Genomic DNA, 26,307 nt, shown 5'->3' on the forward strand with positions numbered 1-26,307 from the left:
TTTTCCCTATGCTAAGTGCTTTTTTTCTTTTTAAAGATTTTATTTATTTATTCATGACACACACACACATACACACACACACACACACAGGAGAGGGAGAGAGGCAGAGACACAGGCAGAGGGAGAAGCAGGCTCCCTGCAGGGAGCCTGATGTGGGATTCATCCCATCCTGGGACCCCAGGATCATGGCCTGGGCCAAAGGCAGGCGCTAAACAGCTCAGCCACCCAGGTGTCCCTTTGCTAAGTGCTTTTTATATGTACCACTAATCAACAATCTTTTGAGGTAAATATCCTTTAGTAAACTGAAGCAAAAAGAGGCTAGCCAGCAACTTCACTAAAATTGCAGAACTAGTAAGTGGCAGCTGTATTAGACCTCAATTCTAACACCCCAGTCTTAGTCTTATTAAAAGGTAGAACTATACAACTACACATTTATTAATATCTGGATGTCATACATTATGCTATTTTTCAGGCTTCAAAAATGAATGATGTTCTTGTTCCTTCTTTAAAAGAATTTACATGTTGGGATCCCTGGGTGGGCTCACTGGTTTAGCGTCGCCTTCAGCCCAGGGTGTGATCCTGGAGACCGGGATTGAGTCCTGCGTCGGGCTCCCTGCATGGAGCCTCCTTCTCCCTCTGCCTGTGTCTCTGCCCCCCCCCCCCCCCCCGTGTGTGTGTGTCTTTCATGAATAAATAGTAAATAAATCTTAAAAAAAAAAAAAAGAATTTACATGATCTAAACAGGGTGGTAAGAGGACCTCCATCATGGACACAAATTCTTGCAATGCAATATAATTATTTCTTCATAAAACATTATAATTTATTTTGTACAATTTTTGAGGTTCCTGGGTGGCTCAGTCATTTAAGTGTCTGGCTCTTGGTTTTGGCTCAGGTCATGATCTTGGCTCTGTGGAATACAGCTCCATGTCAGGCTATGCCCTCAGCTGGGAGTTTGCTTGAGATTCCCTCCCTATCCCTCTATCCCTCCCCTTGCCCCTTGCTCATGTATTCTCTTCTTGCTCAAATAAATAGATAAATCTTTAAAATTATAATATTTTATATACTTTTTATTTTATGAAAAATCATTTCATTTTAAACTACAGATTTGAGAAGATCTGATCACCTGGAATTAAAGTTGGTTCAGAAACCTTTTCAACCGCAAAAATGTTGGAGGAAGATATGGAAGTGGCCATCAAGATGGTGGTTGTAGGGAATGGAGCAGTTGGAAAATCAAGTATGATACAGCGATATTGCAAAGGCATTTTTACAAAAGACTACAAGAAAACCATTGGAGTTGATTTTTTGGAGCGACAAATCCAGTATGTACTTGGCCATTTTATCCCTTCAGTTTTGATTTCTGAACTGTATCCCAGGCTTTCACTGGAATAATTCTAATTACAGTATAGTCCAAGGTTAGGAGTCTAGTGGCCGTGGCTAATGGAACAGTTGGTGGTGGTTTTCAAATACTCATTCCTGTGTTTGTCTTTTTTTCTTTTCTGTTTAATGTTTTAAGTTTTTATTTAAATTCTAGCTAGTTAACATATTTCTGTGTGTATCTTTATCCTTCTGTCTTTTTCTTGCCTTTCATCTGTTTTCCCCTCATCATTTCCCCCTTTTTTATACTCCCCTCCTGACCCTTTCTATCTCCTGTTGGTCTGTTTTATATATATTGGTGGCATCTCACATACTTCTTAACCACAAACCAATGCTTGACTCTAATTAGATTTCTGTCCACTACAAGCACAACTTGGAGATTTTGTAGGTTCAGTTCCAGACCACTGCAATAAAGTGAGTCAAATGAATTTTTTGGTTTCCCAGTACATGTAAAAGTTATGTTTACATTATACTGTAGTCTATTAAGTCTGTGGTAGTCTAAAAAAATGATGTACATATTTTCATTTAAAAATACTTTCTTGGGCAGCCCGGGTGGCTTAGCGGTTTAGCGCCGCCTTCAGCCCAGGTGTGATCCTGGAGACCCGGAATTGAGCTCCCTGCACGGAGCCTGCTTCTCCCTCTGCGTGTGTTTCTGCCTCTCTCTATCTCTCTCTCTCATGAATAAATAAATCTTAAAATAAAATAAGATTTGCTAATAAATACAAATAAAATAAAATATGATTTGCTAAGAAATACAGAACATTCTCTGATCTTTCACTTAGCCTTAATCTTTTTGCTGGTGGAGGGTCTTACCTCAATGTTGATGGTTTCTGACTGATGATCAGGGTGGTGGTTGCTGAAGGTGGGGGTAGGTGTGACTATTTTTAAATATAAAACAGTGAAGTTTGCCTCACTGATTCACTGTACCTTTCAGGAATGATTTCTCTATAGCACGTGATGCCATTTGATGGCATTTTACCCACAGTGGAACGTTATTCAAAATTGGAGTCAATTCTCTCAAACCTTATTGAATTACTATTTGTATACCTGAAATTAATGCATCACTGTATGATAAATATACTGGGATTAAAATTAAAAACTTAAAAAGAACTCTCTTAAACCCTGCTGCTACTTTATCAACTAACTTTATTTAACATTCTAAGTCCTTTATTGTCATTTCAGCAGTCTGCACAGCATCTTCACCAGGAGTAGGTTCCATGCAAGAAACCACTTTCATAATAAACAATTCATCTGTTCAAGCTTTGTCACGAGCTTGCAGCAATTCAGTCACATTTTTAGACTCCACTTCTAATTCCACTTCTCTCGCTGTTTCTACCCATTCTACAGTTACTTCCTCCACGAAAGTCTTGAAACTCATCTATGAGAGTGGAATCACTGTCTTCCAAAGTCTTGTTGATGTTGATATTTGACCTTTCCTGTGAATCACAAATGTTCTTAATGGCATGTAGAATGGTGACTCTTTCGTATAAAGTTTTCAGTTTACTTTGCCCACATTCATCAGAGAGATCGCCATCTGTGGCAGCTGTAGCTTTACACAGTGTATTTCTTAAATAGCAAGACTTGAAAGTCAAAATTACTTCTTTTCTTTTTTTTTTTTTTTTTTTGAAAATTACTTCTTAATACATGGGTCACAGGATGGGTATTGAGTTAGCAGACCTGAAAACAACAATCTCATTGTACATCTCCATCAGAGCTCTTGGGTGACCAGCACATTGTCAGTGAGCAGTCAAATTCTGAAGGAATTTTTGTTCTGAGCAGTAGGTCTCAACAGTGGGCTTAAAATATTCAGTAAAGTATCTTGTAAATAGGTGTGCTGTCATCCAGGCCCTGTCCCATTAATAGAGCACAAGCAGAGTAAATTAGCATAATTCTTAAGGACTCTAAAATTTTCAGAATGGTGAATAAGCATTGGCTTCAACTTAAAGTCACCAGCTACACTGGCCTCTAACAAGGGAGTCAACCTGTCCTTTGAAGCTTTGAAGCCTGGCACAGACTTCTCTCTAGCTGCAAACATCCTGAGTAGCATCTCCTTCCAGTAGAAGGCTGTTTCATCCACATTAAAGCTCTGTGGTTTAGTGTAGTCACCTTTATTAATTCGCTTTGTTAGGTCTTCTGGGTAACCTCCTGTATAGCTTCTACAATAACACCTACTGCTTCACCTTGTACTTTGATTGCAGAGGCAGTATCTTTCCATTAACCTCAAGAACCAGCCTCTGCTAGCTTCAGACTTTTCTTCTGCAGCTTCCTCACCTCTCTCAGCCTTCATAGAATTGAGGAGAGTTTTAGGACCTTTCTCTGGTTTAAGCTTTGGTTTAAGGGAATGTGTGGCTGGTTTTCTCTTCCATCCAGATCACAGAAACTTCCTCCATACGGCAGTGAGGTTATTTTGCTTTTCTAATCTGTGTGTTCACTGGAGTAGCACATTTATTTGTTTATTAAAGTAATCTCTATACCCAACTTGGGGCTTGAACTCAGACCCTGACATCGAGTCACATGCTCTATTGACTGAGCCAGCCAGGTTCCCCTGGAGTAGCGCTTTTAATTTTAAGACTTTTCCTTTGCATTCACAACTTGGCTGTCTGGCACAAGAGACCTAGCTTTCAGCTTATCTCCACTTTCAGCATGCTTTCCTCACTATATTTAATCATTTCTAGCTTTTGATTTAAAGTGAGTGATGTGTGGCTCTTCCTTTCAGTTGAACATGTAGAGGCCACTGTAGGGTTATTAACTGGCTTAATTTCAGTATTATTGTGTCTCAGGGAATAGGGAGACCCAAGAAAAGGGAGAGAGATGGGGGAATGGCTGGTGGGTGGAACAATGAGAGCACACATGACATTGATCCATTTAGTTTGCCATCTTAAATAGAAGCGGTTTGTGGCACCCCAGAACAATTACTGATGTAACATCAGAGATCACTAATCATAGGCTGCCTTAACAAATATGGTAATAATGAAAAAGTTTGAAATATTGTAAGAATTACCAAAATGTGGCACAGACACAAAGTACGCAAATGCTGTTGGAAAAATGATTCTGATAGAATTGTTGAATGCAAGGTTGCCACAAACCTGCACTTTGTAAGAACAAAACAAAACAAAAAACACAAAACAGTATCTGTGAAGCACAGTAAAGCAAAGACTTGTTTTATTGGAAGGACAGTTACCTGTCTCTCAGAATAGTTTTCAGTATTATGGAATCCTAAGACTATCTAGAAGTTAGAGAATTGATAATTTGTTTTAAAGAAATAAATAAGAGCAGATTTGGCAGGATTAAATACTCCAGTGAAAAGGAAACCTTACTTCAGGAAATCCAGTTGGATCCTAAAACACATCAAAAGTAGCAGTTTTTGTCATTAGTCCTACGAACTTTTAAAGATATTTTATTTTTTAATATAGTTGACTTATAACGTTATATTAGTTTCAACTATACAACAGAATGATTCAACTTCTCTATAGGTTATGCTGTGTACACCACAAGTGTAGCTACATCTGTCACCCGTATAATGCTGTTACAGTGTCATTGACTATATTCCCTATGCTGTACCTTTTATTCCTGTGACTTACTCATTCTATAACTAGAAGCCTATATCTCCCACTCCCCTCCACTTGTTTTGCCCATTCTTCCCCACCTCAAGTGTATTTTAAATTGTAAGGACAGACTGACAGGTATTAAAGAAATAAGTACCATTAAACAAATCTGACTAGCCTGAGCAGTAGCATTAAAGATAATTATGTTCATTGTTTTAAAGATTGTTCAATTTCTAATTTGTATTCTGTTGCCCTCTTTTAAAAATATTTCTGTGTTTATTTCCTTTCTCGGGTATTTTAAGAGGATTCATTTTAAGCCTTCATGGCATTCATTTTTGTATTTGTTATCTGAACCAAATTAATATTTTAAATATATAGTTGATCCTTGTTATTTGTAGATTCCAAGTTTACCCTTCAAGGATACTATTGATTCTCATTATTTGTAGGCTCCATATTTGCAAATCCATTTACTTGCTAAAATTTCTGTGTAACCCTAGAGTCAGTAATCCCAGTGCTTTGGTAATCATTTGTGGATATGCACAGAGCAACAAATATTTGCTACCCTATGTGCACACTCTCACCTTAGGTCAAACAAGGCAACCCTCTTCATTCTTTTTTCATTCCTCATACTACAAACAAGTATTTTCTCATGTCTGTTTTTGTGCCACGCTTTTGTACTTTTTGTTGATGATGTCACTTTTAAAATAGCCCCTATGCATAGTGCTATCTCGTTTTCTTAAGTACAAGAAGGCTGTGATGTGCCTTATAGACAAAATACGTATGTTAGGTACACTTCATTTAGGCATGAGTTGCAGTGCTGTCAGCCTTGAGTTAGATGTTAGTGAATTAACACTATGTATTAAATAAGGTGTCTTTAAGCAGAACCATAAAAAAAAAAAAACAAGATTACATGTTGACTCATTGGGGAAAAGGTAACCAGGGCTCACATGATCCTAACCCTGTATTTCCCCTAGGAGCAATGTTTGAATATTTGATAGTTCAGTGTTTGCAGTGACTTTATAGAACATAACTACCATGAATAAGACAATGGAATAGATGACAAAATAAATAAATTTTTAAGTTGTAGGGAACCAGGCTGCTTTTCCTTCCCTTGCTCCTTCCTTCTCTCCTTCCTTCTGTTCTCCGTGTTTTACTTCTTTCCTTTCTTATTCTTATTCTATCACTTGTGCACCAGAACCCATCAGAATGTTAGCAAGAGGAGAGCAATTACTAACCAGAGGGTATACCATTCTCAGTGATGCTAATGTTAGAGGCACCACTATGATCTGTTATTAAGGGGGAAACCATGACAGGTAAACACAAATCATGTATAAAGTTAGAGCTTTGGGGGAATGTCTTTCCCCCTTTAGTTTCACTGCTGGTGTTGATAGCACCATTCAAGAGCACTCAGACTTTTTCAGAGTGAAACCAACAATGTAGTATTAAAACCTTCAGATGTGAAAAATAAAAATATGTACAAAGCTAAACATTTTCTTCACATATGAAATAAATTCATCTCTTGTTTCAGAGTTAATGATGAAGATGTCAGACTAATGTTGTGGGATACAGCAGGTCAAGAGGAATTTGATGCAATAACAAAGGCCTACTATCGAGGTAAATTATGGGGTTTGTTGATTTGGGCATGTTCTTTTGGCTAAACAAAGAACTTCACTTTTTTTATTCAACATAGAAGGGTTTCTTTTTAAGACTTAAATTAATTTCAGAGTATTTTTAAAAACCTCTTAGGCCATTGTTCTACTAATGATCTTGTTGAGTTGTAAATAATACTGTGTACTATAGATAGTTTGCCTTGGAATTATATGACTCACGTAGTCATTCCCTGTTCTAATCAGTTAGAAACTGTTCAATGCCTCTTTCTGACCACATGGAGATAACTCTATGGTTAGAGTGGAAACTAGCATGAAAAAGTAAAGTCCCTGCAAATAAGATGACAGTTTGCTATGACAGAGATTGCAGAGATAAAACCGTCTCAGTGCCCTAAGAGTTCAGAGAGGTGTGAGATACATGGGGTCAAATTCCTCAAGGAAAGCTGAAATTTCTAAATGGAACCTAAAGTTTCCATTACCATTTTCCTCTAAAATTTTGTCCTTTTCTTTTGGAATTTATGACAGCATTTCCAGTATTTCTCCACCTTAATGCCAATTGTGATTGTAATGAGAACAAAGTAACTGAAAGCTTCATATTGTCCCATGTAGACTTAGACTTATAGAGTATTGATGCTTTTGAATATATATCTTGTTTTTTCCCACTTTTGAAAATGTAGGCTTTATGAAAACATAATTAGGCTAATATATAAGCAACCAAAGAAGTTGCCTTTCTCACTCAGTACCGGGGAGACTTGACTTCCACTGCCTACTCTAAGAAGACATTCTGGTTCCATGAGAAATTTAAGAGAGATACACCTCTCAGGTGTCATTCTAATAATGCTACCACTGCTTCTCATTCTATTTACTGTGTCCTTAAAGGCTCCCCAGGGGCAGTGGTTTTGACTGTTGCTCTCCTGTAGATGCTAGTTTGGATCTTGAGCACCTGTAACATGATATGAGGCAGGAATTATGTTCTGATGGCCCAAAGCTCTTTGATTAGACGACATTTTTATCAAATTATTAATTTTATGAGCAGTGACACTATTGACTAGCAGGTCAAAAATGATTTGTATTTTTGAGTAAAAATCATTTGTATTTTCTTAGTGGGGTTATTACATTATCACCTCATTCACACAGAAAAAGAACAAACAAAAAACCTAGGTGGAAACATCAAAAAATAGTAGGAGTACATGAGATTTTCATTGTTTTTACCTAGTTTTTTTCTCTAAATTCTTGGCATGAAATATATGTTCTTTTGTAAGGGAAAAAGATAGGTTGGGTTCTTTCTTTTTTTAATGTTTTATTTATTCACTTGAGAGAGAGTGTGCACAAAGGGGAGGGGCAGAGGAAGGGGGACAAGCAGACTCCTGCTGAGCAGGGAGCCTGAAGACAAGGAAGGACAAAGACATGGGGCCAAAAGATCCCAGGACCCAGAGATCACAACCTGAACTGAAGGCAGCTGCTTAACTAACTGAGCCCATCCAGCTGCCCCTTGGTTCTTCCTTTTTAAGCTTTTGACAATTTGATGTAGCAGTATTACTTAACCAGTGTGGTTGTTTTTGGAGAACGTATTTACCATTATTTATCTCTGATCCATAAAAGCAAATTGTGGGGGATCCCTGGGTGGCTTAGCGGTTTGGCGCATGCCTTTGGCCCAGGGCGTGATCCTGGAGTCCCGGGATCGAGTCCCACGTCGGGCTCCAGGCATGGAGCCTGCTTCTCCCTCTGCCTGTGTCTCTGCTTCTCTCTCTCTCTATGTCTATCATAAATAAATAAATAAATCTTTTTTTTTTTTTTAAAGAAACTGTGTTAGTCTATAATTATCCCAAAATAAAGTTTAACTTGAAAAAAGACCAAACTGGTCAAATGTCAAAAATGATTTGATTTGCATATAAATAAAAAGGAGAAAATGTTGGAATGTACAGTCACTAGTTATCACTTGGGTCCTTGATTTAAAAAAAAAAAAAGACCAGGTTGCTAAAAATATTTTTATTTCCTCTGTAGTTAAGGAATTAATGCTTTCTTAAGTTTTATCCCATGAGACTATGTTCAACGTTATTATCTTTTAATTTTTAAAATTTAACTCATCTGGCTTGTTGTGTACTTCTTGTTTGGTACTTTTTAGGTGTCTACCAATCAAAGATTCTCTTTATAATATCTACAAAAAGCATTCTTTGCCAGAAAATAAAAAAAGGACCCATGATTGTTAGTATTTACTTATCTTAATTTACTGTGGATGATGTTTAAACTTTTTTCCGCTTTCACTTAGACTGAAATGCTTCAAGCAGGTTTGGTTTCCCTACACTTAACAGTTTAACTTAAAGTGATTTTAAGCATATAAAGATATCTCTTAAAAACTTTTCTAGAAATGTAATTTTTTTAATCAACCATGTTAAAATGGCAAAGAGTGTAGGATACTAAGACAAGTCTTAATATTTAACTTCTTTTTCTAAGCTATAATAATAAACACATCTAAATGAATAAAGGAATTAACAGTAGCAATTATACATAAATTTGAGAAATAGATAGCATATTGAATATTTCTTACATGTTTTCCTTTGGGGTTCTAGCAATGCTTTTTTTTTTTTTTTAAAAAGACTATTTATTCATAAGATACAGACAGAGGCAGAGGGAGAAGCAGGCTTCCCACCAGGAGCCCAATGTGGGACTCAGTCCAGGGACTCCCAGGATCATGCATGCCCTGAGCCAAAGGCTCAGGCTCAACCACTGATCATCCAGGTGTCCCTATCAGAATGCTTTTGGTTATGGAGAACAGAAAAGCAACTTCAAACTAACATAAACTACAAAAGTGGAAATAGCATAGCTTTTAGTTATGGTTTGTTTTTACTGTAACTTCATTGATTGTCCTGAGTTGACTGTCTCCCTGAATTGACTCTCTCTCCCTCTGGTGATTTTCCTCTTGGTTGTGAGATTGCTACCATCAGCAATGGAAGCCACATGCTTTGTTCACATCCTTGGTGGGGGGGAGGGAGCAGTTAATTTCCACAACAGTGGTTTAAAAGTCCTCAGCTATTATCTGATTAGATCACCTTTGACCAGATCAGTGTAAGTAGTTAGAAGAATGTGATTACCCTAATTGGCTTGATGCACTTAGGGCCTATTACCCCAGAGCAGAGGATAGATTCAGCCTGCCTAAACCATATGGCTACTATACAGTGAGGCAGGTGTGTTCTCATGGAGGGAGGGGAATTGGATGCCAGCTAGACAACCAGGTAGTCATCGGGTACTAGTATAGATTAAAATATGATGATATAGGGGCAGCCCGGGTGGCTCAGCGGTTTAGTGCCGCCTTCAGCCTGGAGTGGATTCTGGCGACCCAGGATCGAGTTCCACGTCAGGCTCCCTGTGTGGGGCCTGCTTCTGCCTCTCTCTCTGTGTCTGTCCTGAATAAATAAATAAAATCTTAAAAAAAAAAAAAAAAAAGGACTTAACTGATTTATATCCTAAAAATGTATTATTCAAAATATAAAAAGTCTTAAAAATGTATATTTAAAGAAGAAAAATTTTATTATAATTCACTTAAAAGAGACCTATCATATAAAAACCCATCGTGTAAAGGCATACTTATATTCTTAGAATGCTGCATTAATTGTATAGTGAGACATGTTGAAATGGCTTTGTAAAGAACAGAGCACAGATCACATTAGGAACCCTTTTGGGATCCCAAATGACTTCTCTTATACTCTTAAGAAGTCCACCGTAGACAGTAGAAACCATACTTAATACAGAAAGTTACATACAATATAAAGCATTTTCATTATACTTTTTTACTGATTTGTATCTAAGAAAAAAAAAATTTTAAGATTTTATTTATTTATTCATGAGAGACACACAGAGAGAGGGAGAGACAGGCAGAGGGAGAAGCAGGCTCCATGCAGATCCCAGGATCTTGCCCTGAGCCACCCAGGGGTCCTGAAAAAAATGTTTTTGACTAACAATATATAGAAATGAGGTTATGGACTTGAGATCTGATATCTGAGATTATACTCCTAAAAAGAAGGAAACATTTTTTTAAGTACTTTCTTTCACAAACATAAGTGAATATAAATTGTTGGAAATGGAGTGGCTCTGGACAAGAAGCTATTTAGAAGTTTCTGTTATGCAAAAATTAAGGAACAACAGAATTAGACTATGTACGTCCCTTAGATTTGTTTTGAAATTCTGTGAGTGTGGAATCTGTGATAGATTGGTTCATTAAATAATTTGTGTGCTTCACATTAAATAGAGTGTCAACAAAAATAATAGACTGGCATTTAAAATCCTGAATAGCAACTATAATAGTATATAAAGCCTTGTGTTTCTGATTGGCCTGTTCTTCCTAAATTATATGCTGTGTTGTATAGACCAGTGTTCTTTAAGCTATAATGTGCACATGAATCCCCTAGGGAGCTTGTTAAAATGCAGTCTGTAATTCAGTAGATTAGTGAGTGGCTCTAATATTCTCCATTTCTGCAACCTTCCAGATGACCCTGATGCTGCTGGTCCTCAGCCACACTTGTAAGTCTAGAAACTATCTTTTAGGGTCTTTCAGTGATTTGAGGACAGAATTACTCTCTACATGTTATATGTTTTGAGGAATATTTTCTGAATTGCTTTCAGAAATAGTAACCTTTTTTGAAAGGTTATATTAATTAGAAATAAATATTTGCTAATGGTGATCTTATACACAAGACTTTATTCAGATCTCTGTATTTCTGATGTGTGGATAAGAGGAGTAGTTTGTTAATTATTAAAAGTGATTCTTTTGTGAGTGGTTTACTGTTATCCATGATGACAAAGTAACTTCTAATGATGTGATTATTAAGAGTAGGTAGTTTTGAAGGAAGATTGAATAGTAGGAAAATAAAGGCCTTTTTAAAATACATGGTTAGAAAACAGTGGATGCTTTAAATATCAAGGGTGTGGGATATGTCCAAATGACTGCAACAGAGAAATTAAAACATTGTTAACATTTTTTTAAACTTTATTAACTTTCTTAAAGATGACTGGTACCAACACAGAACTGCAGGTCAAAGGAAGAAAAAGAAAGGATAACAGTATAGGATCATTTTTCTTTCTTTTTTTTAGGATCATTTTTCAATTAAGAATATTCATGGTAAAAAAAAAAAAAAGAATATTCATGGTAGGGGACGCCTGGGTGGCTCAGCGGTTAAGCATCTGCCTTCAGCTTGGCGCATGGTCCTGGAATCCCGGGATTGACTCCCACATCGGGCTCCCTGGTTGGAGCCTGCTTCTCCCTCTGCCTGTGTCTCTGCCTCTCTCTCTCTCTGTGTGTGTCTCTCATGAATAAATAAATGAAATCTTAAAAAAAAAAAGAATATTCATGGTAGTTATGTTGAACAGGTCTCATGAAGTTAACCAAAATGCCACTTTTGTTTTTGTTTCTCACCATCCTTTGTTTTTATTACGCAGTAGAAGGAGAGGGAGTTCTTTATTCACCCTTGAAGAAAACTCCCTTCAGCTCATGTCTTTTCTGATCACTTTCAAATAGTTTTTCTCAAATTTTTTAGAATTATTTCTAGTCATAAACATAATCTCAATTTGGTAATTAGACAGTCTTGTGTATTAAGCCAAACTACAGATATAATTTAGCATTAAATCTATCCTCTCTGGGGCTTTAATAGTCCAGTCAATATCAGTGGTCTGGGAAGAGAATGTTGGTTGCTTCTGTCCTCTCACTTTTCTTTAGCTTGTTAAGAGATATGTCTTCCTTCTCTGCAGTCAGGCCTAGAAGGAAAGGGAATTGAGAGACAAAAGCGCTCTTCTTTTTTTTTTTTTTTTTTTTTAAGTAATCTCTGCCCAACATGGGGGTCAAACAAGTCCAAGATCAAGAGTCTCATGCTCTACATACTGGGCCAGCCAGATGCCCCAGCATGGAGCCCACTTACAGGTGCTCTTGTCTGATGTTGGGGCCTTCTGGGTGGCCGATGTTCAAAGATGATTCTTTCTCTAGGAGATTGTCCTGGATTCCTCCAAGGTTCCCATTTTCGGTGATACTTCTTTTGGGCACATATATACTTGATTCTCGCAGTTCCTTTCCCCCCTTGCTCTCCACTCCTTTATGTTAAACTTCCATCACCCGATAAGCAGTCCTATTGGACATGAATTAAAATGACCCCATGCTAGCTTTTAGATGTGATTTACCTCTCTCCATAGGAAATTGAAGCCATTGGCAGGAGCACAGGTATTCCCAAAGGCAGCTCTTTTCTTTTTGTCTCTTGGTCTTGGCCTTTGTTCTCACTCCCAGCCACTGCACTTTCCTCTGGCTTGAATCAAGGCACCATCAGTCCAGAGTGTCTCCCTATGGCTGGGAACATATACCAAGCTACTTAAGTAGTCTTGCTGAAGTCCTTCTAGGTTGAGATGAAAGAGGTCATAATAGCACTCGCCCCCATAGCACCCCACCTTAAAAGAGAGAAGGGGAGTGCCTGGTGGCTCACTCCATTAAGTGTGTGATTCTTGATTTTGGCTCAGGTCATGATCTCAGGGTTATGGGGTGGAGCCCCATGTTAGGCTTCATGCTCAGTGCAGAGTCCGCTTGTCCCTCTCCCTCTGCTCCCCCCCCCCCTTGTGTGCTCTCTTCTATCTCAAATAAATAAATAAAATCTTAGAGAGAGAGAGAAGGGTTGGTGTGGGCAGCACTTTTTCTAAAGAAATCCTTTCCCCTTCTTCTCAGTTCTTAAAGAAAAAAAATTTCTCCAAGTGCTTGAGGGAGTTCCGAAGTTGTATAATGGATTTTGGTCTTTTCCTTTGTAAATTCTGCAAAGAATGATATTTCGACACATATTTGGAATCTGGTATTTGTCATCTGTTTTATTGGTACCTCAGTCAAAATTTTATATAAAGGCTCTTTAACTTTTTTTGTGGTGGGGGGAAGTTCTTAAGCAGAAAGGAACCACAATGCATCATAATTCCACAGAATATTTATCTGTATGTATGGATGATAATATTCAGTTATGGGAAATTAAATCAAGTAGTTTTGTCCATTGTTTCTCAAAATTATATCTGCAAAAATAATCTACAAAACAGGTCTTGGTACAACTTGGTGGGGCTGGTTTATTTGGTAGGTGATCCCGGGTGGAAGAACTGAGACTGGGGAAAGAAAGGAGAAAAACCTATGAAAGGTGCATTAATGAGCTAATTATTACTGTAGGCAATTGGGGAATCAATTTCTGTGAGGCACCATGTAGCCTTGCCTCAAGATGGTCCCACCAAAGTGAAGCTGAGGTTTAATACCATCTCCCATAATTCAAGTTTCTCCCTGGAGGTATCAATTCCCCTTAGGATGGGCTAGCCCAAGGGTCTTTCTGAGGCATCAGAAAAAGCCTAGATGCAGAAAAGCTAGTGTGGGACACCTGGGTGGCTTAGTTAATTAAGCATATGACTTTGGTTCAGGTCACAATCTTGGAGGTCTGGGATTGAGCCCCATGTTGGGCCCCGCACTCAGCAGTGAGTCTGTTGTCTCTCTCAAATAAATAAATCTTTAAAGAAAATTAAAGCTGAGTGCCACCTGCAGCGTATACTTTGAGGATATTAACAACAGGCAGGAACTGTCCATAGCTACAGTGATACTCAGGTATCTCTACCCGTATTCGTGTTTATTTACCTCCCTAGATTGCTTAAACATATTAATAGTATGTCTTCCTCCTTTTTAGACTGGCATTTTAGTACTTTTCCGTATTCCTTTGGTCTTTCCCCACACAGTCCTCCACTAAATAATTTTGGGGTTGTTATGGGCATACTTTTATCCATTTTTCATTTATTTTTTTAAACGACATTTTGGGGCACCTGACTGGCTCAGTTTGTGGAGCATCTGACTCTTAATCTCGGGGTTGTGAGTTTGAGCCCCATAGTGGGTGTAGAGATTACTTAAAATCTTAAGAAGAAAGAAAGATTTTTAAAACAAGGGCACTTGGGTGGCTCACTCAGTTGGGCATATCTGCCTTCCACTTGGATCATGATCCCAGGGTTCTGGGATTGAGCCCTACATTGGGCTCCCTGCTTGGTGGGGAGTTTGCTTCTCCCTCTACTTCTGTTTGTGCTCTCTCTCAAATCTTTTTTAAAAAAAGATTTTTTTTTAATTGTTTTTTTTAAATTTATTTATGATAGTCACGCACAGAGAGAGAGAGAGAGAGAGAGAGAGAGAGAGGCAGAGACATAGGCAGAGGGAGAAGCAGGCTCCATGCACCGGGAGCCCGACGTGGGATTCGATCCTGGGTCTCCAGGATCGCGCCCTGGGCCAAAGGCAGGCGCTAAACCGCTGCGCCACCCAGGGATCCCACAAAAAGATTTTTTAAATGACATTTTGTTTTTCTTAAGCTCTCTTGCTGCCTATATCTCTGGGTTTTTTTCTTTTTTTCTTTTACACATTTTTATTAAAGTATACTTCCTGTAAGAGTCCATTGGCCCTCAGATTTAAATAACAGTTGACTGGATATAAAATTCTAGTTTTTTTTTTTAAAAGATTTTGTTTATTTATTCATGAGAGACAGGGAGAGAGAAAGAGGCAGAGACACAGGCAGAGGGAGAAACAGGCCCCATGCAGGGAGCCCAACATGGGACTCAATCCTGGGTCTCCAGGATCACGCCCCAGGCTGAAGGCAGTGCTAAACTGCTGGGCCACTGGGGCTGCCCAAAAGAACAGTTTCTTAAAGTATAATTAAATAATGTTTATTTATAGCTTAAGTAAATATTAGAGTTCAAGTAAATATAAGTTTATTTACTAGTATCCAGTGTGATCTTGTCAGTGTTGGGTTTTGGAGGGGGAGCAGGGGGACGAGGAGAGAGAGAATATTAAGTAGGCTTCATGCCTAGGGTGGAGCCCAACAAGGGGCTCAGTCTCACAACCCTGAGATCATGACCTGACCTGAAATCGAGAGTCTGACACTGAACTGACTGAGCCCACCCAGGCACCCCTCCTCAGTTTTATTTGTTCTTAAATTGCTGCAGAGTGTCAGGGAGCATCTGTTTATCTGTGTTGTACACTGTCCCCAGCCCCAGTTTTGTATTAATTTAGACAGTTTTGTAATTAATACATTTTTTGGTTTAAAATCTGTTTTAGAGTGTGGAAGATTTTCCCATATGAAGTCTCTGCTTTTACAGTAATACTTAACTGCTGGTTTTTCTCTTTCATGCTCTTTTGCTTTGTACTATAGTATTCCCTTTAATGGTAATGCAGACCTTTTTTGGCCTTACAGTATCCTAAGTAGCCCAGGTATGTATGTTTTGAGTCTTAGTTGGAAACTTACACCTGAGAAATCTGGAAGGAAGGAGTAATAGTAAGAAAAGGTGCCTTGGTTCCAGGAAATTATCTTGTCCCTAGGGCGATTTACTCTTGTTATCTGTATATCTGCTTTTGTCACCATCCTATCTGCTTGATTGAACATCTAATCATTTATAAAAGACCTTTTGGGGCACCTGGCTATGTCAGTCAGAGCATGCGACTCTTGATCTCAGGTTCATGAGTTCAAGCCCCAAGTTGGACATGGAGCCTACTTTAAAATAAAGCCATCCCTGGCTTCTTTCAGAAGGTTGCTGCTTATTTTTAATTTAGATATTATCAACCTAATGTGATAATTGAAACTTAAAATATCATTTGAGCATGGAAATTAGGCAGTTAAACAGGATAAAAATGAAATTAAACTTTTTCCTCTATTTTAAATATATATGTATTTTTAACTTTTGGCACTGATTCTTAAATTATCTTCGTTTACATCGCTGGTATTCTCCTAAAATAAAATAATTTAGATTTTTTTTTTAAAGTAAATAAAATGATGGGCACCTGGGTGGCTCAGTCAAGTTAAGTATCTGCCTTGACTCAGGTCATGATCCCTGGTTCCTGGGATCAAGCCCCGTTTCTGCTTCCAGCTCCCTACTCAGCAGGGAGCCAGCTTCACCCTCTCCCTTTGCCCCTACCCCCTGCTGTGCTCTCTCACACACACACTCTCTCTCTCTCTCTCAAATTAATAAATAAAAATCTAAAAAATAAAAAAAAATTAAAAATAAATAGAACGAGAAAATTATGATTTGTTTCCTCATAGATTTTTCCTAAATCTGCATTAAAAGAAATTCAGAAGCAAATGATAGATATTAATAGGAAGAACTTAAAAAAAAATAGGAAGAACTTGGCAACAGTCTATCATTCATACTTAGCTTACCATTCTTTCTTGCTTTTTTTTTTTTTTTTTTTAAAGATTTTATTTATTCATGAGAGACACGGAGGCAGAGACATAGGCAGAAGGAGAAGTAGGCTCCATGCAGGGAGCCCGATGTGGGACTCAGTCCTGGGTCCCAGGACCATGCCCTGGTCTGAAGGCAGTGCTAAACCACTGAGCTACCCAGGCACTGCCCATCTTTCGTGCTTTTGTAATATTCAATATATCAGTATTTCATGGTGTTCCAAAAGGAATGTGTAGTTTTTTTTTCTTCTAAGTTTTTATTTAACAATTAACAAGGATGTGTATGGTTTTGAGGATACTTTGACACTTGTGCACAATTTTGAGAACCACTGGTTCTTGGAATATGGAAATATGGTGTTTATATGTTAAAACATAAGCAGAGTCCTGGAAAGAGGGGCTCAATATTCATTTACATAAAAATTGTATTGTTACAATTTACTAATATAACATTGTATCTTTTTTGGGGGGTATATTTTTTTATTGGAGTTTGAATTTGCTAACATAGTATAACACCCAGTATTCATCCCCTCAAGTGCCCCCGTCAGTGCCCGTCACCCAGCCACCCCACCTCCCCTTCTGTAACATTGTATCTTAATTATACTTCAATTTAAAAAAATGTTTGAGGGGATCCCTGGGTGGCACAGCGGTTTGGCACCTGCCTTTGGCCCAGGGCGCGATCCTGGAGACCCGGGATCGAATCCCACGTCGGGCTCCCGGTGCATGGAGCCTGCTTCTCCCTCTGCCTATGTCTCTGCCTCTCTCTCTCTCTCTCTCTGTGTGACTATCATAAATAAAAAAATAAAAATAAAAATAAAATGTTTGAATAGGTAAAAATTGCCCTCATCCTGTATAGGATTGTTTCATTAATGTAAATAACATTTTTATTTTGTGACCTTACAGGAGCCCAGGCTTGTGTGCTTGTATTTTCTACCACAGACAGAGAATCTTTTGAAGCAATTTCCAGTTGGAGAGAGAAAGTAGTAGCTGAAGTTGGAGATATACCAACTGTACTTGTCCAAAACAAGATTGATCTCTTAGATGATTCTTGTATAAAGAAGTAAGATGTTCACTTTTGAGGGGGAGGTGGTAATTCTATAAAGTTAAAACTTATTTTAATTTTTGCATAGATTTAAAAATTTTAGGAAACCTTTTATAGAGACTGCCTTATAATTAAGTTTTCTGTGAGCTATTTTTTATGATTGGTTTGGGTTAAAAAAAATTAACATGAAATCATAAGTAGAGAAAATTCAAGGAATAAACTTTGAAGGCCTTTTAGAATTCCAGTCTTAGGTCTTACACTGGAAATCCAGCTCTTGATGTTGTCAAATCTAAATATAATAATGTTAATAAAAACATCCCTGGGGAAAAAGAAATCCCTGTATGTTTTAATATCTAGAGCAAGTAGCTATCCTATGGTGATGACTTTAAATAAGTAGTTCAGATTCGTATTGTTTTGTATATTCAGAAATGCAGTTCAAATTTGTGAACTGAGCATCTAGATAATTTCTAAGTATTTGTACATTGTATTATTAACTTTTTGCTAGCTTTTAAAATCTTTGCTTGGTTTTTACCTCATTTTTTGCTATGTTCTTATATTAGTTATCTGTTGCTGTCTAACAGTTTAACCCAAAACTTAGTGCCTTCAACAAAAATTTATTTTTTCCATTTCTCTGTGTCAGGAATTTGAGAGTGGATTAATCATGTGTTTCTGGTTCAGGTTTTTCATGAAAACAAGCTGTTGTCGCAGTCAAGCTGTTACACAGGACAGTAGTCATGTAAAGCATGACTGGGGCTGGAGGATCCAATTCTAGAACGCTCACTCACTTGGCCTGTTGCCATGTGGACCTCTCCCTAGGGCTGCTTGAGTGTCGGCACAGCATGGCAGCAGCTTTCCCCAAGCAGGATTCAAAACAGAGTGAAGCAGAAGCCCTAAAGTCTCTTATGACCTAATCTCAGAAGTCACATACTATCACTTCTGTGTATTGATCACACAGACTAACCTTGATTACAGTGTAGGAAGAAACTACACAAGGTTGTGAAGACCAGGAAGAAGGTGAAGAAGGGTGGGGTGGAATCATCCGGAATGATTTTAGAGCAGAGCTACTACAGTCTTATTAAAACTAAGATCAGAGTCATAATAAAACTAAAATTAGGAGTCTGCTCTCATAGACACAGTCGTTAATTTAATGACTTTGGCTTTGACAGCAAAGTAGTTTCACAGCCAGTAAGAGTAAAGTAAGGAATGCAGTGTAAGATTTTCAGAGTATGATTAAATTCAAATGTTTTAAAAAACAGAAAATTAATTTAAGTGTTATATAACAAAAAGTGATATTTAGCCATTTTAAGACTAGAGTTTAATGACCATAGAATTGACAGTATAATGGTGTTTATCCCCCAACAATACTGAAGACTAAAAATCCTGTTTAAGTACTAACAACATAACTTTCAACTAGTCTGGAAGGTCTGACACCCACCCCCCTAAGCTGTATTCAGTAAATGTAATAAAAATTATTTTTTAAAACAAGCTATCAGAAGGTATCTTTATAAGTGCTTTCTTTTTTTTTTTTTTTTTTAATCGATACATAGTGAGGAAGCCGAGGCACTGGCAAAAAAGTTAAAGCTAAGATTCTACAGAACATCAGTGAAAGAAGATCTAAATGTGACTGAAGGTAAACTGCCTTTAAAAAAAAATTAATAGAGATCCCTGGGTGGCTTAGCAGTTTAGCGCCTGCCTTTGGCCCAGGGCGTGATTCTGGAGTCCCGGGATGAAGTCCCACATCAGGCTCCCTGCATGGAGCCTGCTTCTCCCTCTGCCTGTGTCTCTGCCTCTCTTTCTGTGACTCTCATGAATAAATAAATAAAATCTTAAAAAAATAGCAAGAAGTTTGTTTTATTCTTCTTACATTTTTTTCTGTTGTGGTTTCTAGAAGTCATATATGTAATAACAGGATTTTCTTGTCACCTATCATTAAGTAAAATTTAAAAGCATGATGTTTCTTAGAGTCCTTAACTAATTACTAATGACTCTGAATACTTATTACTCTCTGTTGCCAAACTTTGGTGGGTTTTGTTTTGTTTTTTATCTTTAAAAATATAGCTGTAAATATTTGAGTGTGTATGCATGTATGTGTTTTTCATGGATACCTTTTTAAATTACTGAATTGTTTGATAACTCCACTATAGTGGATGTTCCATTAGGCGGTTATAATGACCTTAATTTGTTGTTATGTGTGTGTTTTTTAAAGATTTATTAATTTACTTGAGAGGTGAGGGAGGAGAGGCAGAGGGAGAGAATTCTCAAGCAGACTCCCCAGTGAGTACAGAGCCCAACATGGGGCTCATTCCCACGACCCATGAAATAATGACCTCAGCCAAAACCAAGAGATCAGCGCCCAACCAGCTGAGCTACTCAGGCTCCCCTGGTTGTTTTTTGTTTTTGTTTTTTTTAAGTAATCCCCCAACGTGGGACTGGAACTTATGACCCTGAGGTCAAGAGTCCCGTGCTCTACTGACTTAGCCAGCCAGGCACCCCTGACCTTAATTTGTTTAGTAATATTTCCCAGTTTAAGAAAGTGAGAGTAGAGAAAGATGATTATTTTTCTCATTCCAGAACTGCTACTTATATTGTTAGATTGCAACTTGATTGTTGCTCAAGTGTCTTCTAGATAGTTTTTTTCACCTAAAGAAAGGAGGAGATATGTTTTCAAGACTGAGTTAATGTGGTATTGCTGATTGTTGATCCCTATTCAAGTATCTAAAACTAATGACTACTAAGTATTATTTCATTTCTTTACTAATAAAATGCCATATATATTTATAATTACTATTGTACTTAGGCATTGCTCAAATAATTCTTTTTTTGAATGCTCAAGTAATTTTTAAAAGTTGAGTTTTTTCAACTAGATTATATACTTCCAATTTAATTTTAAATGGAAAGGAAGTAAGGATTCATCCTTTTAGTAAGGATGAATGTAAGAATACAAATATTTCAAAATAAATAAATGTCATTAGCAAGTATACAATATTATAGTGAGTGATATGAAACAACAGATTTTACATGCATAAATTATGCTGACCTGGTAAGATTTTTGCTTTTGCTTTTATTCTAGTTTTTAAATATTTGGCTGAAAAATACCTTCAAAAACTCAAACAGCAAATAGCTGAGGATCCAGAATTAATGCATTCAAGTAGTAACAAAATTGGTAAGTACCCAAGAAATTTCAGTCCCATGTTTACCTGCTAAATTTATTTTCCATTCATTATTACCATATTTACTATTTTTTAATTTTTAACCATCTTTTTATTGTGTGGGTTCTTTTTTTTTTTTTTTTTTAATAAGCTCCATGCCCAACTTGGAGCCCAGTGCAAGGCTTGAACTCACAACCCTAAGATCAAGACCTGAGCTGAGATCAAGAATTGTATGCTTAACTGATTGAGCTACCCAGGCACCCCATATTTACTATTTCTTTTAAAGATTTATTTATTTATTTTAGAGAAAGAGAGGGCAGTCGGGGGAAGGGTAGAGGGAGAGAGAGAGAGACAAGCAGACTCCACACTGAGTGCAGAGCCTGATGGGGGTTTAGTCAGGACCCCAAGATCATGACCTGAGCCAATATTGAGATGCTTAAACAACTGAACCACTCAGGTGCCCCTGCTATTTTTTTAATATAATATGTTCATTTCTTTTTTTTAGAGATTTTATTTATTTATTTATTTATTTATTTATTTATTTATTTATTTATTTTATTTTATTTTATTTTATTTTATTTTATTTTATTTATTTATTTATTCATTCATTCATTCATTCATTCATTCATTCATTCATTTATGAGAGACACAGAGGCAGAGACACAGGCAGAGGGAGAAGCAGGCTCCTCGCAAGGAGCTGGATGTAGGACTCGATTCCGGATCCCTGGATCAGGCCCTGAGCCAGAGGGAGACGCTCAATCACTGAGCCACCCAGGCGTCCCAATATGTTCATTTCTTTAAGAAATGTGATTAGAAAGTATTAGATTAGCATTTGTTAAATTTAGTATCAACTCTCATATTAAAAGGTATATTGAGTTAAAAGATTTTTTTTAACTCTTGAATTTTCTATGTATTAAGAGAGCAGAGATAAAGATTTTATAAAGGTCTGTCCTATGTATAAATGGGCTCTTAACACTTGTTTTTTTTTTTTTTTTAAGATTTTATTTATTTATTCATGAGAGACACAGAGAGAGAGAGGCAGAGAGACAGGCAGAGGGAGAAGCAGGCTCCATGCAGGGAGCCTGATGTGGGACTCGATCTTGGGACTCCAGGATCACGCCCTGAGCCAAGGGCAGGCACTAAACCGCTGAGCCATCCAGGGATCCCCAACACTTGTTCTTCTGACACTATACTTGTACTATTTCCAGACACTTTACTGATTTTTTTTTTTTTTTTGTAATGCTAAATGCCTACAAAGTTTAACATTTCCTAAAGAATAAGTATGTTGTCTTCTCTATAACAGTAACTGGACTGACTATGTCATGTTTTTTGCTATGGCTACCAGGAAGTTGAGAACCAAATTTTCTGTTACTAAAGCTTCTGTGTAGTCTCTTAGGGACTCCATATCTGTATTTTGACACACACACCCGCCCCCATACATGTACTCACATTATTTTCTTGACCTGTTTTAACTTCTTTTCCCCCTTGGTTCTTGCTTCTTTTTGTTGTTATTTTGCCATTTTTATTGAATATGTTCTTACTGTCAGACACCTCAAATGCTTTGTGAAACAAAATAGGGCAGTTGTAATAAGCTTCTGTCTGGCCTGGTCTTCTGAGCTCCATTCTTGTCTCTTCCAATTTCCTGAGTGAAGCCCTTTGATAGATTTGTATTATGGAGAATATTAAATGCAGCTCTCTTCATCCTGAGATCTAAAGACAATATCATCTATCCTGTATGGCCTTAAGCCCCACTCATATATGTACCCGTTTTCCAGTTCTGCCAGAGGTCTTGCTGTATCTTAAACATTCTAACACTGTCTTCTTCATTGTTGCTTATTTTGGCTCTTTCATCAAGAATGACTTCTTTCAGGATGCCTGGGTGGCTCAGTGGTTGAGCATCTGCCTTTGGCTCAGGGCGTGATCCCAGAATCCCCGGGATCGAGTCCCACATTGGGCTCCCTGCATGGAGCCTGCTTTTCCCTCTGCCTATGTCTCTGCATCTCTCTCTCTAGGTCTCTCATGAATAAATAAATAAAATCTTTATAAATAATAATAATAGATAAATAGATTAGATAGATAGAATGACCTCTTTCCCATCCCTGTCAAAGAACTATTCATTCCTCAAGGACTGTCTAGAAAGCTTTCTCTGCTCGCTGTATATCTAGCTAAAGCCATGACTGCTATGCTTTTCTTCTAAATGAAGAGAGATCTAAGTCCAATACATTGCCAGTTGTCCAGTTCTACCTTTTTTATTAGTCTGTCCTTTCTTATATATTAGGTATAATTGGTCCTTCCTTGGAACCGTCTGTGGGATCTTGGGTCCCTTTTATGACACTTAAGGAAGAGTAGCTAAAGCATTACTTACCTGCATACTGCCTCACCTCACTTATTAGATTGTAAACTTCTTGTGGGCAGGAATAGTCATCTTTGTATTGCTGATAGTGTCTCTGGCACAGACTTGTGTATCATGGAGGATAAGTTGTTTGTTTATTTATTTATTTATGATAAATTGTTTATAAACTAGAGATTATAGTGTGAGAGCAGCACAGTTTAAAATGGGAACTATAGTAGTTAAAAGTTTTCATTTAGTTCATCCTTTAATTTACTTACCACTTTAATTATTTGTAGACCATTTCGTTGTTGTTTTACCCTAGATAGGAAAATCCCACATTACTACAGCTTTTACATATGCAATGTTTTTATTAACATAAAATCTCACAAATACTGTTGTGAGCTACAAATCTGGTATTCTTGAGGAAATTATATGATGTAAAAGATAATAAGTGAAATTATTAAAATTATCATACTTGCTGATAGCAAATTCAGAAATAGATTGTTAGTGAAAAGATGCAGAACTGTGTATACAGTTAATCATCAGTTTGGTAATTAAGAGAGAAAAAATGCATTTGCATTTTTGCTTAAATATGCATAAAATATCTCTGGAAGGAAACAGGAAAAGTGAAAAACATTCATGCTTTAGGGAAGGTAAACTGGTGATTTGGAAGGGAGACTTTACTGTGTAATCCCTTTTATATTGTACCCTTTGAATTTTGACAAACGATATATATTGGCTATTAAAAATAAACGTGGAGCACTTAGGTGGCTTAGTTGGTAGAACATACAACTCCATCTCAGGGTCATGAGTTCGAGCCCAGTGTTTACTTAAAAAGGAGGGGTAGAGTTTACTTAAAAAAAACTTATAAAATAAATGAAATGAAAACAAAAGCTTAAAGTTGTAAATACTGAAAATATTACTGATTTACTAAGATGCTGGATACACAGTGTACAATTGGTAACCCTGAACTATATCAGTATCACTCTCTCTGTTTTTCCTCAATTTACAGGTGTCTTTAATACATCAACTGGAAGTCACTTGGGTCAAAATTCAAGTACCCTTAATGGTGGAGATGTCATCAATCTTCGACCCAACAAACAGAGGACCAAGAAAAATAGAAATCCTTTTGGCAGCTGTAGCATACCCTAAAACGTTTTAGGGAGGAAAAAAAAATTGAGTTATATTGTGCAATTCAGTAAGAAATGCATCCAGCTGTCATGGTATGTTACAAGTTTTTTTTTGTTTTTTTGTTTTTTTTTTAAGCAGACTTTGCACCTAATGGCTCTGTGAAAGTTGACAGACTTAAATATTGTTCTGCAGTGCTTTTCAGGTGGAGTGAGATCTTTGGTGGAAAGATTACTGCCTTGTGGACTTGTTTTAATTTTTTTTTTACATCAGACGAAGCTTCTCCTGTTTTTGAAGGAATGCTGTAAAAAATGTCAAAAACAGGTTTTGCTGAATTTTAAGTGCTGGAAAACATAAATGGAATGCCCCAAATATATCGGTACAGATTTTAATATTATTGACCAAGGAGAGATAGCAAGCATTGTATTTCTGAAATTGGTCATATAGCTTTTTTGGAAAGTAGTATTGAATCCAAATACTTACAAAAAAAAATAATATTGAAAGGTAAACCCTAAATCTTGCCAGACTGCATTAGTGTATATTTTGGCAATGTTACTTGTGCAATATCTGTATAATGTAGAATATGGAGGTTTGTATGCAGATATCTGGTACTGAAGCATACTGAAGGTATATTCAGTACATAAGGAAAGAGAATCTAATTCATTCATTCCTAAAATTATTTACACATTGCGTATATGTTAAAAGTTTTTATTTTCAAATAAGAAATTCCAGACATATATTTTGCAAAACAAGCTCAGATTTTAAAAGTGCTTTGTGCCAAAAATATCATACCTAATTTTTACAGTGCTTTACTATCAGAATTTATATTGTTTATATCTTTTAAAAGCAGTTTTCCTCTCTGTCAGGGTAGATAAAAGAGGAGTAGAAATGTTCAATGCTAGAGTATTTCCCAGGTGAGACTTGCCGCAAAATCTTTCTCACATGTCCATCTATAAGCATGAGGAGCTCGTGCTGGCCAAGCCCTTATGATGTCCGGCACCCCTGCAGTTATCCCGTGGGTCCTGTGAAATGCAGTGGTGCATCTAGCGCCTTTTTCTGCTGAAAATGCAATTTTGAACTTTTAAGGTTATGCTATCAATTTTTTAAATGCAGAAAAGATGATCTTTTGTCTTCATCTGCATGATAGATTTTATAAGGCCCTGCAACTCTAAAGCATCTTTTCGTTTACACATTTTTGTATGGTATTTTAAGATTATCACTTAAAAGTTTCTATAAACTTCGGTTTGTATAGCACTTTCTCAAGGGCTCTGTCAGCACCACATGCAGAATAATTTCTTTTAAGAACTGATTTTCACAGTAATCACATGGCAGAGCATAAATATGGTGACTTGGGACAGTAGTTTTCCAACTAAGAATTGTGTGAACTCTGTAAAAAAAACGATTATTGTTCATCAATGACTTTGTTTTTAACCCCTCCCTATATACCTGGTTTTTGCAGGATTTCAAGACATGTAACTTTTCCTGGAAAATGTGTCATAAATTCATTTTTCATTATTTGAACAAATGCATAATGTTGTATGTATTTCTTCTGTATGTTCTGTCTCTCTTTAAGTCTTACATCTGCACCATCCTCTTCCCTTTGTCCAGATTAACATTGAAAAGAATAGGATTTTCTGGGGTATGTCCTTTCTAAGGGGTCAAGAGTGAATGTTTGCTTTTCATAGTATGAAAATAATCTGGTATTATCTATTTTAAAGTAATATAAAATGTTAATTTTTATGTCACCAAGTTGACTCCACTCCCATTGCTGGCAGTGGGATAGGTGTTGGGGGAAAAAATTCCATTCCTTTTTTTTTTTTTTTTAATTTTTATTTATTAATGATAGTCACACAGAGAGAGAGAGGGAGAGAGAGGCAGAGACATAGGCAGAGTGAGAAGCAGGCTCCGTGCACCGGGAGCCCGACGTGGGATTC

At 37.1% G+C, this 26,307-nt stretch overlaps 1 protein-coding gene across 1 annotated transcript in view; it reads left to right on the plus strand.

The window, feature by feature from the left end:
* RAB23 (RAB23, member RAS oncogene family) overlaps window positions 1-25,898 on the plus strand; it is a 33,990-nt gene extending 8,092 nt beyond the window's left edge. The window contains exons 2-7 of the mRNA XM_072734793.1: window positions 1,104-1,319; window positions 6,448-6,533; window positions 17,626-17,782; window positions 19,312-19,394; window positions 20,835-20,927; window positions 24,258-25,898. Of these exons, the coding sequence (XP_072590894.1) occupies window positions 1,165-1,319; window positions 6,448-6,533; window positions 17,626-17,782; window positions 19,312-19,394; window positions 20,835-20,927; window positions 24,258-24,397 (714 nt within the window). The 5' untranslated portion in view covers window positions 1,104-1,164 and the 3' untranslated portion in view covers window positions 24,398-25,898. The remainder of the gene's footprint in view (window positions 1-1,103; window positions 1,320-6,447; window positions 6,534-17,625; window positions 17,783-19,311; window positions 19,395-20,834; window positions 20,928-24,257) is intronic.
* Window positions 25,899-26,307: the final 409 nt, after the last annotated feature.

Source organism: Vulpes vulpes, chromosome 1 (assembly GCF_048418805.1).
Source record: "Vulpes vulpes isolate BD-2025 chromosome 1, VulVul3, whole genome shotgun sequence".
NCBI classification, from domain to species: domain Eukaryota; kingdom Metazoa; phylum Chordata; class Mammalia; order Carnivora; family Canidae; genus Vulpes; species Vulpes vulpes.